This window comes from Gorilla gorilla, chromosome 17, assembly GCF_029281585.2.
Source record: "Gorilla gorilla gorilla isolate KB3781 chromosome 17, NHGRI_mGorGor1-v2.1_pri, whole genome shotgun sequence".
NCBI lineage: Eukaryota > Metazoa > Chordata > Mammalia > Primates > Hominidae > Gorilla > Gorilla gorilla.
Genome location: NC_073241.2, coordinates 55,609,571 through 55,627,522, shown reverse-complemented (window position 1 = coordinate 55,627,522; position 17,952 = coordinate 55,609,571). Strand labels below are relative to the sequence as shown.

The 17,952-nt window shown below is 36.0% G+C and overlaps 1 protein-coding gene across 1 annotated transcript in view; it reads right to left on the bottom strand.

The window, feature by feature from the left end:
* Window positions 1-379: 379 nt before the first annotated feature.
* The window catches only part of TAF4B (TATA-box binding protein associated factor 4b), a 164,819-nt gene continuing 147,246 nt past the window's right edge, over window positions 380-17,952 (bottom strand). The window contains exon 15 of the mRNA XM_004059269.5: window positions 380-1,785. Within this exon, the coding sequence (XP_004059317.2) occupies window positions 1,618-1,785 (168 nt within the window). The 3' untranslated portion in view covers window positions 380-1,617. The remainder of the gene's footprint in view (window positions 1,786-17,952) is intronic.

Genomic DNA, 17,952 nt, shown 5'->3' with positions numbered 1-17,952 from the left:
TCTGATCAGTAAGATTATACACAAATGAGTATGCTGCACTTTACAAAAAATAAAGGTAAGCATTTAAATATACAAAAACAACTTTGGATAAAGATCTTAAAGTACTCCTTTAACATACACATAATTTATAGCATTTTACGTAACTTGCTGAAACAAAAAACAAATGTGGCCAATTTAAAATTTACTATACTGTAGAATATGGCCATAACACTCCCAATGGGAAGAACAGGATGAAGAATAACATACATGAGGTGTTTTTTTTTTTCCTTCAATTCTTATAAGTATAGCATTTCCCATTTTTGAGACACCTTCTTGGAGGATTCAATCATTTTTTTCTGTATGTGATTCTAACTACAGTGATTATTTTTCACCAGCTGTATTCCACACACGTGGAATTTTCTTTTTTTTTTTTTTAAAGAGGGTTTGCTTTGTCCGTCAGCTTCTTCCTCAGGTGAACACATATAACTTGCTTCTCATATTTAGAGCTCATATCCCCAAGAGTGAGATATTGACAGTACCTTTTAAGTACAGAATCCAACATAAAGTCCTATTGTTAAAAATTTCTCATCATCAATTAGGATTTTTTAAATGTGCCAACATGCTTAAAAATTAGGATAACTAAAATATATTATGACAGAAGGAACTATAAAAACTATCCTTCTTGGGATTTAAAACAATACAAAACAAAAAATAACATTTTCCTTTTGAAATACTCTAATTTGAAAACATCTGGTACATTCTCCTTTCTGGTTGTGCTGTGATTTTTTTTGCCCATCAACAAAACATGTACCAGTTGTTTTGGAGTTCCGATTCTACCTCTTCCCCTCTTGGGCATATGAAGCACATTTCCTGTTTTATGATACCATTTTCACATTCCCCTCATCAGTTTGAAAGCAACGCCCTAACGTTCCTTCTAATACTTTGCACCTTTTCCGTTTTTTCAACAAGATATATCAGTAGATTCAATTTTAAGGTTTCCCTGACAAGCATGTCCCCTCACTTGGTACCAGAAACGGCATATGGTGATATGAAGCAGAGAATTAGCAACCCCAGGCACAATCTATCTCCATTTGTCTTGTTTTGACAACACTGGAACTCAGCCGACCAAAGTCACCACAGTGGCCTGTCACGTACAGAAGGTTACTGTCATAGTTAGCTAAGCAACTTCTGATTCCAGCCCAGAAAACCTACCACTTTGGGACAGGTTCAATATAGAATGAAATAGTCATTCTTGTGTTTTCTTATGCCTCTTCCTTTCTCCTGCATCTCAATGCATGCTGTATTAGGGAAGGACACCTCACCTGCTACAATTTGGCAAATGAGGCAGGTAGTAACAAATAGGGCCTTAACTTGCTTTAATTTAATGCACAGATAGGCAGATGCCTAATTCTGTGCAAAGTGTATTTCATAACTGATTTTCAGAAGACAAAGATGAATCTGAGTCTGTAAGAGTCCCATGAGATGGATAGGTAACAGTTAATAAAGTTTCCAACTGTAAACAATGCTCTTTCATGTTGGTGATTATTTTCCAGAAATTGAAATTTCAGGACAGTGCAACAATGCTCTGTGTCTTCTTTGGCAGTAAATAGCAAGGATCTGGATGGAAGAGTGGAGTGGTCACTTCAGAAGGGCCAGGTATAGAGCTCGAGAATACTTCATCTCCCGTTCCTGTTCCATACAAAATATCAAGTCCCTGAGGCAGATTCTCGTGATTCTTGGACGATGCAACTGTTTGGTGGCTGTCAGGCTGGATGTCCCAGAAGCAAGAAGGTTGTCTTTTAAGCCCTAAAAATAATAAAAGGAAAAGCAATTTGAAATAAAAATCTTTCATAAAGGGAAAGCCTGTTAATTCTAGCATGTCAGAGCCCACTACCCTCTGGTCACTGGGTTAGGTACTGGAGATAATGTAATGATGAAGACCTAACCCTGTCCTCCAGCAGCCAATCTCAAATGGCCATTAAACCTATCACCTGACCTCATTCATTCTTTCCTGCTCACCTGCAGCATGGCAACAGCCTCTGAACTGGTTTCTCCATTTCCAGGCTCTACTTTGCTCCATTCTTTCCGGTGCATTGCAGGCCAGACTTTCCCTCTTTAAAGGTCTTACACAAATCTTTTGAGAGTGAAAGATTTGTTTATCACTTTGATTGTGGTGATGATTTCAAAGCTGTATGCATACATAAAAATCTATCAAATGTATACTTTAAATGTATGCAGTCTTTTGTATGTCAATAATAATAAATAACAATGAAGGCCTTTCACGGTTCAGATCCCACCAGGCCATGGTTCCAAAATCTTCAATGGTTCCCATTGCTCAGAGCAGGTTCTTGAGAACCACGCTGAGCACTTTTCATATATTATCTCTTTTCTATCATACAAAATTGCAGCCAGTTATATAAGCGCTGTCCCCATTTATCAAATGAGGAAACTGAGCTTAGATAGGTTAAGCAATCTGTTCAAGGTCACACAGCAAAGTTGAGCTGTGACTCAATTTCTAATTTGACCTAAAGTAAGTGCTCTGGTTGGGCACAGTAGCTCACGTCTGTAATCCCAGCACTTTGGGAGGCCAAGGTGGGTGGATCACCTGAGGTCAGGAGTTTGAGACCAGCCTGGCCAACATGGTGAAACCCCGTCTCTACTAAAAATAAAAAAATTAGCTGGGTGTGGTGGTGCATGCCTGTAATCCCAGCTACTAGGGAGGCTGAGGCAGGAGAATTGAACCCAGGAGGCGGAGGTTGCAGTGAGCTGAGATCACGCCACTGCATTCCTGCCTGGGCAACAGAGCAAGACTCTGCCTCAAAAAAATGAAAATAATAAAAATAAAAATAAAAATAAAGTAAGCACTCTTAACCACTGTGCTATATTATCCACCATATCATGTATAAACCCATCACTCTGGCTTCCTTCGCTCTAGCCTCACTTCCCATTGCTCCTTTACAAGACATCTTAACTGCAGCCACATGGCTCCTCTGCCAATAGGCAGAGATTAGCAAAGAGGCCATTCTAGGCCAATCTACTCATCTTTTAAGACCCATTTCAAATGGGTCTACCTGTCCTTCATCCAAGGAAATCTCACTGTGGCAATTACCTTACGTTGTACTATAGTAATTTGTATATGCTCCCACCACCACTACATACCCACTAGACCATAAGCTTTCTGAGGACAAGGACTATGGTTTCTGTCTCCTCTAGGGCTTAGCAGAGTTCACAGAACAACACAGGTTATCTGCAATATTTTCTAAACTGCATGTACTGGTTTAAAACAGAACAACATGAATTCTAAATGTCATTTTAAAATGACGAAAACACAACACTCCTGTAATTAAGACAGTTTTCTGAATATGTTTACCAATATGAATTACCAATATGTCTATATACTATTACTTTTAATTGGAAGAAAAGAAAAACACAGAACTCTCAAAAGATAATTTTGTAAAAATGAAATCCTTTAATTCTTTTTACCTTTGTTTCAAAACAAAATCCTTTGTTTCAAAAAACGTCTCAATAGGACTGGCAACTCTCTTTTATCCACCCGAAAGACATACATAAGGAAAGATAACATAGGAAGAAAATCTGGTTCTGTTACTGTCCTTTTATAACAATTAAATTTTAATTACTCCTTCCACCTTTTTGGGTTTCTTGTTTTGTTTTGATGGAGGGGAAGGAAATCTCTTAAGGTCTCCAAAACACCATGGTCAAAATCAGTCAAACTTAATTCCATGCATGTTCACAGCATGACTTAGGGGTACTTTATCTGACGGACAAATATAACTTCTTTAAGAGATACTACCCAGTTTTTGAGGGACATGATGTCGCAGTCATATTTTTATACTCATTAAGTTAAACTTGTTCATAAGTATCCATGGAAAAAATTTTGGAAAGTCCACATTCTAAAAGAGGGAAAAAAATTGGTCTCAGCTGCACAATTGTTTGGCTACTTATCCCAGAGCCCATCTACAGTATAGAGCCAGTCTCTCACCACTTCTGCAGGGTTCTTGGTAATGAATGCAATTTGTACAAGTGTAAGTCTCTGGAACTTCAGCTAAGCCTGGCAGTGAAGCACTAGCATGTCACTCTGCTAGCATCAACACTCAGAGATGGTGTAACTCAGATGTAATTTTAACTATTGTAAATTATTACCATCAAAATATCTTCATGAGATTTTTGCGGAATGGGACCAAAAGCTCAGTTTTGTTTGGAAAATTGAATAAAAAGTACATATTAGGAAGAAAGTTACTAAAACATGTAATTGGCAGTGAGTGGAAATTTTGTTGTTTACAGGAGTAACCCATTTATAAAACTACAATATATTTAGGCCAAGGCAAGCAAATCGCTTGAGGTCAGGAGTTCGAGACCAGCCTGGCTAACATGGTGAAACCCCACCTCTAACAAAAAAAAATTAAAAATGAGCCAGGCATGGTGGTGTGTGTCTGTAAGCTCACTTACTCGGGAGACTGAGGTGGAAGAACTGCTTGAACCTGGGAGGCAGAGGTTGAAGTGAGCCAAGATCATGCCACTGCACTCCAGCCTGGGTGACAGAGTGAGACTCTGTTTTAAAAAACAAAAAACAACTACAATACATTTAACTAGAGGCAATTTCTTTAGCCATAAATTAGATACATTATGCTAAAACTGTATCTATATGTTTATAAATCTTCTAAGAGTTTTCCTAAAATCAGTCCTTTGGTGTTTTATATGAGATTTTAAAATAACTGGCTAGACAGACACAATGTCTTGGCAATTCCACATCTATGTAAATACCCAGAAATATGCCATGGGTTCATCAAAAGATATGTATAAGGATGACTACTATTCACAAGAGCCCTAAGCTAGAAACAATCCGAGTGAGTACATTAAGAGTACAATAAATTGTGGAATAGTCATACCATGGAATAATACACAGCAATAATGACTGGGTAACATGAAAGAGTATCACAAAAATGTTCAATGAAAGGAACCAGACACAAAGGAATTCATACTGTATGATTCAATTTCTACCAAGTCCCAAAACAGGCAAAGCTAAAAAATAGTCAGGAGAGTGAGTTCCCGTGGGGGAGATGAGAAGTGATTAGGAGAGTGAAGTTTTCTGGAGTTCTGGTGATGTTTCCTTCTTGATCTAACTACTGCTCACATGAATGTGTTCATGCTGTGAAAACTGTGGTGAGCTTATGACTTGTGTACTTTCTATATTGATGCTATATTTCAATAAAAAAAAATTAAATTGCTACCCCAAAAACCTTGCCTCAGGAGGAAATTAACATGGAAGCAAAGAGAGGGGGGAAAGGAAAGACAATAAGGCAAAATTGTCAAACAGAAAAAAAAAATAAAGAGACCTAATCATCTGAGTAAGGAACAAAGGGGTCACAGTTCATGTTTGTCATGTGACAAGCCTGAAGGATTCAGGGGAAAGAGCCATATTACAGCTGCCAGCACAGAGTTGAAAAGAAGGTCATTCCAACAGGATGCAGCAGAGAGCCTGAGGCAATGTTATAAATGAAAAAAACCCCAAGGGACATTCAGTAACCCAACAGAAATGTCTTTCATAATTCACAACTTTACGAAGGTGATAGCATTCTCTTCCCCCAAATAGCAGCTAACTTAGAAAGTCAATCTTTCTTGAATCTGAATACAAAATATATAGCATTTTTATTCCTGAGCTTATGATTTGGCAAAGTCCACAACTGTAGCTTGTCAATCACAATGACCTGGCCAGAATAACCAGCTACTCTCAGTTATCCACAGTCAAGGGGGTAGAGAGTGCACAGATAACTTACAGCCATAAAAACCAAACCTGCTTTTTCACCATCAGTTTTAATTTTCCTCTGCCTCACCAAGTCCTTTCCCCAGAGTTGACTAGGACTGATTTCTGGTCACATTAGAAATCACAAAGAATACTAATGTGGTTAAGGGCCCAGAGTTTGCAGGAAGAAGAAGAAGAAGAAAAAAAAAAAACATTGTTTATTCTTCTCACTGTTAGTGCACTGTTCACTTCGGAAATAGAAGGTTTTCCCATGTAACTTTCTACATGAGGATATTCCTTAATCTGGATTCTTCACCTGGATGAAAATGAAAGATGAAACGACCAATTTATTTCCCAGGTGCACAAAAGATGTCCTAGGAAGCCGACTCAAACCTAAATGTTAACATCTTCTAAAATTGCCAGATCAATTATGTTAGCCTTCATAATTGTTACTCATTAATGTTACCCAGCCCACTAACAACTTATCTCACCTAATTTGTTTTGTTATGCCACTAAACTAAGTTTCTTGTTTTTATAATGAAACTTCTGAGGAACTCTATTGCTCTAACAAGAAAAAATGGAAAATCATCAGTTATCAATTTTAGATAAATAACACCATTTTAATGATACTAAATAACCAAAAATAACTAGTAATCCAATTTTTATCCCTCAGCTTAATACAGCAGTGTTGTGAAATAAAACCTTTAAAGATTTTTCTACTTCTTTTTCCACATTTCCTTAAATTGGATGACTGCTCTAAGTCAGAAGCAGAAAGGACATCTTTATGAACCCAGTGGCTTCGGGAATCCTGTTGGGGTTTGCAGTGACTCCATACGGGCCTCTCCTCCCAAAAGCCACCATCCACGGTAATGTAGCTTCATGCTAGTCTACGTTCTGATTCCATTCAAAATTATCTGGGTTACTGGGTACCTACTATGGGCAAGAACTGTGCTAGGCGGCATAAGATATACAGAACTGAATGGTGGCAAACACTCGTTGTCTCCTCCATAGGCAATCTCAAATTACTTAATTTCTCTGTGCCTCAGTTTTAGAATCGGCAAAATAGGGATAGTAACACTAATTATCTCATATGGCTGGTTTGAAGATTAAATGAGAATGGCATACGCTCTCTAAATGTTGGCCCTATTCTCATAATGAATTCCCTAGTCAGTAGGAAGGCACTGAAGGTTTACAAACAGGAAACAGTGTAATTCTAGCTCCAGACCTTTTTTCCCACCCCATAGTTAAAACTAGTTAAACTTTTCCTACCTAGGTCCTATTCTCTCAAGTCTTCACTAAATCACTGGTTACTGAACTGAAGAGAAATAATTTGTGCTGCCATACTTACCTTGTCCCTCTCAGTGAAATTTCTGAATTTTAAGGGAGCCTTGAATGCATAAAGCTCCAAAGTAGACTGATGGCCATTTCAGACATGTGATGGGTGGACAGTAAGTTTTTCTTACACCCCTCAAATTAAATAGTGGAGGAGCCTGCTGCTGTATAGAATCAACTAAGCTTTTCAATATTGTCTCTAGAAACTAAAAGTCAATCTCTTTCATTCAATTCCCTGAATCCTACGACTAATAAAAGCAAAATTTGTGTCCCTGAATCTGAATAGTTAACCAAACACAAAAACTGAGAATTTCTTAATAGAGGAATCAAGAGGCAAAGATTCATGACATTCTCAGATTCTACCTGATTTACACTAAGTCCCAACCTCATGCCACCATGGCAGCTCTTAAGGGATGGCTCAAGTCTTTTCAGCTTTAAGGAGGAAACAAGGTCCAAATGTGAGAAATAGGGAGTAGAATGAAGACTTGGCTCCAGAAAAAAGAAAAAAAACTGAACATCTTCTAAGTCTCAGAAGCAAAAATAAATAAATGTGCCCTGGATACCTGACCCAGTGTAACAAGAACACTGAAAATCTATATTCACAATACCCAAGCTTCTAGGCCTTAAAGGGGAACACAGGACAGAAAAATACTGAGCTTCAAAATTGACTGCCCTCTGCTGGTCAACAAGCAGAACTTCTGAAGCAACACATCTCTCATCTTTATCACCTTCATTTTATTCCTTTCTAGTTATTTCAGAATACAGACAACACTGCATGTTAACTTCTGCCCCATTTTATCACTCCTAAATGTCTATGTTTCAATAGTACTTTACAGAAGAAAACACTGATGTGACACGGAACCACTGGCTTCAAGTTACAATTCTAGCTCTGTAATTATGAGCGCTATAAAGATAATATACTGCCTGTCATAGCTAATGATCACCCCCATCTTTATCTCCAACAGAACGCTCTCTCATTTTCCAGATGCCACTGTTCAATTTCTTAATGATTTCCAATTGAATGTATTATAAGTATCCCAAATTCTACATGTTTCAAACTATCATTCCTTCCCTTCCTCCTCTTATTTCAAGGAATGCCTAAGCCAGAAAACTGGATGTCATCCTCAAATTTTTCTCTACAGTCCATCTGCCACTTATCTATTCTACCCCCTTAATAGTTTCTAAGCCATCTACTTTTACATTTTCACTTCCATTATCTTCTGCCTAGATTACTTCAACAGCCTTCTAAAAAACCCCCCTATTTCCAGTGTTAATATTGCTTACACTGCAGTGAGAATGATCTTTCAAAAATAATCTGACAAAACTGTTTTCTTGCTTGAAATGCTCCAGTGGCTAAGATTTTCCTATAAGAACCAAGTCTAAACATCTAAGCATGACATATATGGCCATCCATGACCACACCAAAGTTTCTCTCCCTAGTCTCATCTCTCATTCCTTTCTTCTTGTCTCAAACTATTGATTATGAACAAAATATTTTTCCTTTTTGATACAGACCATTAATTGCACATAGCATTCTCTCTTCACTGAACTCCACTGATCCTATCCTTATTGCCACATCATCTAAGTTCTTTTGGATTCAGCTAGGATATCAAGTCTCCCCAGTGCCTACAAACACAAACTTACCCCAGGTCTAGCCTAGGTGCAACTCCTATGCACTTTAGTAGTACTTTTTATTTCCCTCTACCATCATACGTCTTCAGTGCAATGTAATTTTCTCTTTAACTTATCACTTACTAGAATAAAAAGATTTTGTACCTGTGAATACTTTACAGTGTTTGGCATTTAGGTGATATCATTTGTAGGAGAACCATGTGTTTGGAGTCACTCAATAACATCACTTATATGAATAAACAGTGAAAATAAACCATGCTATGAGCTTTGGACCTTCTAATTCAAGATCCTGCTGTCATTGTCAGCTTTAAGCCAAACCAATCTGGGGTGAAAGGTGGGGTATGTAAAGTCCTTTGATGGTTTATTCACAACTATTACCCAGCCCTCTAACATCTTACCTCACCTACTCATCCCCACCAAACTGCCACTAGATGGAATTTGTTCAAAAGACTATTTTCTGCCATTTTCTCCAAACATTAAGAAAGGGCTTCAGCCCACCAAGGAATTCGACACACAAGAACAGCAAAAAGCCAAATAAACAGTGAATTCTGAAAGGCAGTAAATTGATTACTTCCTATGGCCAAGCTGACAACCTCATGTCAAGACTTTCCTACTTACACTATGGTTATTTTCTTTAAACTTTTACTAAGACACTTGCAAAGACCTCTGAAAACTCACATAAACTATGTCCAGAGATCGGTTTTACCTATTATTTTCTTAAAATTTATTCAAAGGACTGCTAAACATTTTTCTTTAAGAATTAGCTTTGATTTTTCCTTGGAGAACTGTGAATATAAGTAAGAGCTACAATACAATAAGGGTTGCTGTGCCTCAAAACTAAAGGTGAATTTATCAGTATCTTTAAATGTATTAATAGTAGCTTTGTTTAAAACTCTAGTAATTCTAGAGTTGGTGAGTTGCATACAGGCTGATAGAAAAATAACTCTATAATGAAATATGAATTTATAGAAAAAAGAGAAACCATTAGAAATTGGAAACATAAAAAAACCATTTTTATTTTCATAAATTCTTTAAAAGATATATGACCATTAATAATAACATACCAGGGAGGTTAGAACATATGTAGCAGTAAAGTAGGTGACAACAATAGCACAAAGGATGGAAGGGTGTGTATAATTAACTATTTGGTTTGGATTTATTTATTTATTTATTTATTTATTTATTTATTTATTTATTTATTTATTTATTTAGAGGTGGAGTTTCGCTCATTGCCCAGGCTGGAGTGCAATGGCGCAATCTCGGCTCACCGCAACCTCTGCCTCCCAGGTTCAAGCGATTCCCCTGTCTCAGCCTCTCGAGTAGCTGGGATTACAAGCACCTGCCACCAAGCCCGGCTAACTTTTGTAGTTTTAGTAGAGATGGGGTTTCTCCATGTTGGTCAGGCTGGTCTCGAACTCCTGACCTCAGGTGATCTGCCTGCCTTGGCCTCCCAAAGTGCTGGGATTACAGGCGTGAGCCACCGTGCCCAGCCAAATTACTTGGTTTTAAAAGACTCTTCCATTTTGTGTGAAGTGGTATTAATTCAAAGCCAAGTGTAGTCAGTTAAGGATGCACATTGTACCTCTGAACAGAGTCACAGCAACCATTAAAAAAAATAAAAGGGCCAGACACAGTGGCTCACGCCTGTTACCCCAGCACTTTGGGAGGCCGAGGCAGGCAGGTCCCTTGAGCCCAGGAGTTCAAGACCAGCCTGGGAAACATGGTGAAACCCTACCTCTACTAAAAATGCTAAAATTAGCCAGGCGTGGTGGTGTGTGCCTGTGGTCCCAGTTATTCCAGAGGCTGAGGTGGGAGGATTGCTTGAACCTGGGAGGTCGAGGCTGTAATGAGCAATGATTGTGCCACTGCACTCCAGCCTGGGCGACAGAGCAAGACTCTGTCTCAAAAGATAAGTAGGTATATAAATAAGACTATTAACTAAAAAGGAAACAGACAACGTAGCATAGAATACTAAAATAGTGCTTGATTAACTCAAAAGATGGCAGAAAAGGAGAAAAAAACTGGGAAAATTAAAAATGAACAGCAAGATGATGGACTTAAATCCAGTCATAGCAGTATTTACATTAACTATTGAACCAAACACTCCAAGTGAATTCTCATTCTGGTAAAAAATAAATAAATAAAAACTCAATTATATGTTATTTATAAGAGACCTGCTTTAAATAAAGACACAGATAAGGTGGAAGTAAACCAAAGGAAAAAAGATAAACTATGTAAATACTAAGGGTGAGAAAGCTGACATGGCTATAATAGTATCAAGCAAAGCACTAAAATAAAACTTTTAAAAAAACAAAGCAGACTTCAAGACAAGGAATATTACTAGAAAGGAAGATCAATTCGCAAGGACAAAAGGAGGCAATTCACGAGAAAGACATTCAGTATTCATCAAGATAAACCATGCGAGCCCAAGTCGTAGTAAACTTAAAGGACTAAAATCAGGCTATGTTCTCTGACCACAATGAAAACACCAAACATTTGGAAATTAAACAACATACTTCTAAATAATCTGTAGGTCAAAAAAGATACCAGGATGGAAGTTAGGAAATATCTTCAAAGTTGATAATAAAAACACAACATATCTAAATTTGTAGGGTAGAGGCTAAAGTAGAAAACAAATGGAATTGTATAGCTTTAAATGTAGAAAAGAAATGTGTAAAGTTAATTACAGGCTTCCACCTTAAGAGGCTGGAAAAAGAACTCAATATAAATAGAAGAAAGGAAAATAATAGAAATAATAGGAGTGGAAATCAATACAATAGAAAACAGACAAATTTTTTGAAAAAATTAAAGCTGTTAGTATTTGGAAAGGATTAATAAAATTTGTAAACACTTACCTAGACTGATCAGGAAAAAGGGAAAAAACACAAATTATCAAAATCGGAAATGAAAGAAAGGATAACATTGCTACAGACATTAAAAGGAGACATGGTTAAATCATTTCAAGTAAACAATTCCAGCAACTTAGACGAGTGTAAAAATTATTTGAAAAACACAATTTTCAAAAGCTGATACCAAAAGAAAGAAAATCCAATATTCAGTTTTCCCAGCCTAGAAAATTCCTGGTCCAGATGGCTTCATTGATAAATTCTATCACACATTTAAAGAGAAAGTAACTCCATTTCTACACAAAGTTTTTCAAACAAAAAGGGCAGGAAGAAGGGATACTTCCCAGCACATTGTATAAGCACAATTCAAAGCAAGCTAACAAAGACATTACAACAAAAGAAAATTACAGATCAATATTATTCATGAACATAGATGCAAAAAATCCTCAACAGACTAAATGAATAGCAAAATTGAATCTAGTAACATGTAAAATCAATTGTATATTATGACCAAGTGGGATTTATCCCAGGATTAAAAGGTTAGTTAAAATTGTCTGGGTGTGGTGGCTCAGGCCTGTAATCCCAGCACTTTGGGAGGCTGAGGTGGGTGGATCACCTGAGGTCAGGAGTTCAAGACCAGCCTGGCCAACATGGTGAAATCCCATCTCTACTAAAAATACAAAAATTAGCTGGGTGTGGTAGTGCATGCCTGTAATCCCAGCTACTCAGGAAGCTGAAGCATGAGAATTGCTTGAACCTGGGAGGCGGAGGTTGCAGTGAGCTGAGATTGTGCCACTGCACTCCAGCCTGGGTGACAAGAGTGAAACTCCATCTCAAAAAAAAAAAAAAAAAAAAGTTAGTTAAAATTAAAATATCAACGTAAGAGAATAAATTGAAAGAAAGAGAAAACTAAGTTAATTTAAATTTAATTTAAAACCCAAATTAAGAGAATAAGAGAAAACTCATACGAAAATTAAATAATCAAATAAATTTGTATAAGCCTTGACAATATTCAATACCCACTATAGTAAAAGCTTTCAGTCAGCTAGGAAGAAAAGAAATTTCCTCTATGTAAAACCTATAGCTAATGTCATATTGAGAGTAAAATACTGGATGCTTTCCCTCTAAGATCAGGAATAAGGCATGGATGTCTGCTCTCACCACTTCTATTAAACATAGTAATGGGGATGTTAGCCAGTGCTCTAAGGCAAGAAAAGAAAATAAAAAGCATAAAGATTGGAAAGGAAGAAGTACTCTTATTTTTATTTGTGGCCAGCATGATTTGCTTAGCAAATCCTACGACATTTATTCCAAAAAACCTCTAGAACAATTAAGTGAATTTAGCAGAATGGAGGATACAAGATCTATGTCAAAATCAACTTTACTTTGATATGTTAGCAACAAACAATTGGAAAGTATATAATTTTAAAATACTACTTTCAATAGCATCAAAAAATTATACCTATGTATAAATGGATAAAAGATGTCAAAGACTTGTACATGGAAAACTAAAACATTGAGATAAAGATGACAGAAGTAAATGGAACAATATTAGAAGCCTCAGTATTGCTAAGATGTAAATTCTCTGCAAATTGATCTATAGATTCAATGCCATCCTAATAAAGAATACCTAGACATTTTTGTAAGAATGACAAGATGATTCTAAAAATTCATATGAAGATACAAAGGACACAGAATAGCCAAAAATAACCTTGTTTTAAAAAAGGACAAAGCTGGAACACTCACACTATCTGATTTCTAAACTGTTACAGTAATCAAGAGAGATTGTAGTATGGCATAAATAGAGAAAAATAAACAAACAGAATAGAGTATGTGTATAGATATGTCCACATATATAGTTAATTGGTTTTCAACATAAGCTATAAGGTGATGCAATGGGGAAAGCCTTCTCTAATAAATGGGGTAGAGTAACAGGATACCTGTATGTGAAAAAATAAACTTTCAACCCCCACTTCACAGCAGACACAAATACTAAATCAAGATAGATCAAAGACCTATAACATAAAAGTTAAAACTATAAAGCTTCTAGGAAAACACAGGGTAAATCTTCACAACATGGGGTACACAAAGATTTTTTTAGGATACAGCAAGTACTAATTATAAAAGAAGACAATGATAAATTGGACTTCGTCAAAATTAAAACCTTCTGCTCCTCCAAAAGTCACCATTATGAAAATAAAAGTACATTGCGAAAGGGAGTATGAAATGGTACAACCATCTGAAAAACAGTTTGGAGTCTCTTAAGATTAAATATACACCTATGATCCAACAGTAGTACTCCTAAGTATTTATCAAAGAGGAATGAAAACATAGGCCACAAAATGACTTTTACAAGAATGTAGCTTTATATGGATAAAGCACCTTTATCCATACTAGCCAAATATTGAAAACAGTCCAGTAACACTGAATAAACAAATTATGGAGTATTTACACAACAGAAGACAACTCAGCACTAAAAAGAATGTACTACTGATATGCGTAATGTGAATAAATCTCAAAAACATTATGAGTGAAATAATTCAGAAACAAGACTATATTATCACATGGTTTCCAATTCTACAAAGTTCTGAAACAGGAAAGATTAAGCTATGGTAACAGAAATTAGATCAGTAATTGCAGAGGGGGTTGCAGGTGGTAAAAGGCATAATAGAACTTTCTGGGGATCATAGAAATGTTTTATATCTTGATCTGGGATAGTGGTTACAATTAAAACCAATACATTCTATTGTATATAAATTATACCTCAATCTGAAAAGCAAACGCAAAGTTAATTTGAATTTTTAACTTAAAATTGAGATTTCAAAGTCAACCCTTCCTGAAGACTTCTCCAAAGGAACATGGTTACTCTTTCCTATGATCTGGTGCACTTTGGTATAGAAGTATGAGAAGTTTGTCAAGCTGGAATTCTACATCCACAAACGTTATGATAGCTACAGAAATGTTTACTCCAACACTTATGTGAAAAGATGTTTGCAAATTTTAAAAGTTACCTGAAAGATACTATAAGATCCTAGAGTATGGTAACTCAATTTTATAAATATTACTGAAATGCTTGAGAAATTTATGTATCAGTGTTTCTCAATGGGGATATTATTAGAATTTTGGGTAAGCTAAATTAAGTGAATTTGCCCCCTCACGCTGTGCAATGTTTAGTACTGCTGGCCCCAAGCCACAAAATGCCAACAGCACACAACCCACCCCACCCTTCATTGAATCACTGTGTCAAAACACCAACCCTTCACACATTTCCAAACGCCCCATAGGAGTACAGTTGAGAACGGTCTATAAGCTAATGGTCAAAAACACATATAAGCAGCATTTTAAAAAACATCTAATTACTAGACTTAATCTAGCTTGCCATTTTATTTCCAAAACTAATAATTTAACTAACAATTACCTTTACTTACTTAACTTCCAAGGACAAACGTACATACTTTTATTTGCTACATGTAATACTAGTGTGGGATGATGAAGAATAACTGATTTTGTTGAAATCCCTAATGAGGGAAGCCAAATACAACCACTGAAAGCACGTCAACAGCAACAAACTGTAACACACAATAACATTAGCAAACTACTGAGAGGAGTAATAAATCCAGAAGATGAACTGTCATGAACAGACCTGGTGAATGGCCCATTTACGTATAATACTGCGTTAAAACAACAAAACAACAACAAAACACCTGGGTATTCCCATGGTGTTCTTTGTGCCAGAAGAGTAGTAGCAAACAACTAAATCTCCTTGATAACACATTCAAGTTAAAGCAAGCAGATACTAATTAATCTACTTTACGGTTTTAATATTTAAACTTGTTGCAATCAAAACACAACATAACCATGTAATGACAAGGTTTGCTAGGCTTCTAGCATCTACTCATATATGCAGAGTTAAGAAGGAACACTGAGGAACAAAGAATAAAAAAGGATACAAGACCACATATATGCCTAGTGCTAAGAAGCAAAAGATGAATTAAACTGGCACATGATCCTAGAGGAAGAGATTGAATCGTAATCAATAAAGTTTTCCCAAAGAGCACAGGGCCACATGGCTTCACTATTGAAATCTATCAAACATTTAAAGAAGAATTAACACCAATACTTCACAAACTCTTCTAAAAAATAGGAGAGGAGGGAATACTTTCTAATCCATTCTCCAAGAATGGTATTACTCTGATACCTAAACAAGCTAAAGACATCATGAAAAAACCACTGCAGACCATTATTCCTTATGAACATGGATGCAAAACTCTTCAATGAAATACTAGCAAGCAGAAACTAACAGTATATAAAAAGTGCTATACACCAATAACCAAGTGGGATTTATCCCAGGAATACAAAGTGGGTTCAATACATAAAAATCAATCAATGTAATACACCTTCTTTAGATAAAGGGGAAAAAAAAGCACGATCATCTCAAAAGAGGCAGAAAAAGCATTTGAAAAAACCTAACATTCTTTCATGATAAAAAGACTAAACAAACCATAAATATAGAAGGGAAACCTCCTCAACCTTAAAAAAAAGCATCTATAAGAAACCCACTGCTAACATCACACTTACTGGTGAAAGACTGAACTCTTTTCCCCTAAATTCTGAAATAAAAAAGGATGTCTGCTCCACCATTTCTACTCAACTAGTACTGGAGGTTCTAGCCAGGACAATTAGGCAAGAAAATGAAACAACAAGGCATCCAGAAGTGAAAGAAATACAACTACCACTATTTGCAGATGACATGATCTTGTATATAGAAAATCCCAAGAAACTCACAAAAAATTATTAGAACTAATAAACGAGTTCAGCAAGGCTGCAGGATAAAAAAAAAATCAATGTACAAAACTACATAGTAGTTCTATACACTGACAACGCACAACCCAAAAATAAAATTAAGAAACCAATGCTATGTACAACAGCATCAAAAATAGTAAAATATTTAGGAAAAAATTTAACTAGTGGTACAAGACTTGTTCACTGAAAACTATAAACATTGTTGAAAGAAACTGAGGAATATCAATGAAAAGACTATTTAATATTGCTGAGTTGGCAATACTACCCAAATTTGTCTATATATATTCAATGCAATTCCTATCAAAATACTGTCTACCTTTTTTTTTTTTTTGGTTGAAATTAACAAGCTGATCCTAAAATACACATGAAAATATAAAGGACCCATAGTAGTTAAAATGATCTTGAAAACAAATACACTCACACTTCCCAATTTCAAAACTTACTACAAAGTTATAGTACTCAAGACAGTGTGGTACTGGTGTAAGGACAGATACATAGATTGATGAAATAGAATCGAGAGCCTAGAAATAATTCTATATATCTACTATCAACTGAGTTTTGACAAGGCTGTTGAGATCATACAATGGGGAAAGAATAATGTTTTCAAAAAATGATGCCTGGACAACTGGATAGCCACACGCAAAAGAATGAATTTGGGCCCCTACCTGACGCCATATACAAAAATTAACTCAAAATGGATCAAAGATGTAAATGTAAGAGCTAAAACTATAAAACTCCTAGAAGAAAACATAAATTATTGTGACACTGGATTAAGTAATGGTTTTTTTTGGATATGACAACTAAATACAAGTAACCAAAGAAAAAAATGATAAATTGAACTTATTTCTAGAAAGTCAATGTACAAATGGTCTACAAGCACATGAAAAGATGCTCAACATCATTAGTCTTCAGGAAAATGCAAAGTAAAACCACAATGAGATACTACTTCTACACACATTACAATGGCAGTAATAAAAATTTTAAAAGGCAATAACAAGTGTTGGCAAGGATGTGGAGAAAGTGGAACCCTTGTGCATTGTGGATGGAAAAGTCAAATCATGCAGTTGCTATGGAAAGCAGTTCCCAAAAACACCAAACATAGTCACCATATGACCCAGACATTAGGAATATACCCAAGAGAAATGAAAATACATGACCACCTAAGAAGTTATATATGAATGTACATAGCAGCATTACTTACAATAGCAAAAAGTATAAACAACCAAATGTCCTTCAGCTGATGAATGAACAAAATGCATATTCATACAATGGAATATTATTCAATCAAAAACAAGAATGAAGTACTGATACATGCTACAATAAAGGCAGACCATGAAAACATTATGCTAAGTGAAAGAAGCCAGACACAAAAGGCCACATGTTCTATGATTCCGTTTGTATGAACGCCTAGAATAGGTGAATCCTTACAGACAGAAAAATAGATTAGCAGTTGTCAGGAACCGAGAGGATGACTGGTAACGGCCAAATAAACAAGCTATTTGTTTGTAGGGTAATGAAAATGTTCTGGGATTAAACAGTGGGGATGATTACATAGTCTTCTGAATATACTAAAAAGAGCTGGACTGGACACTTTACAAA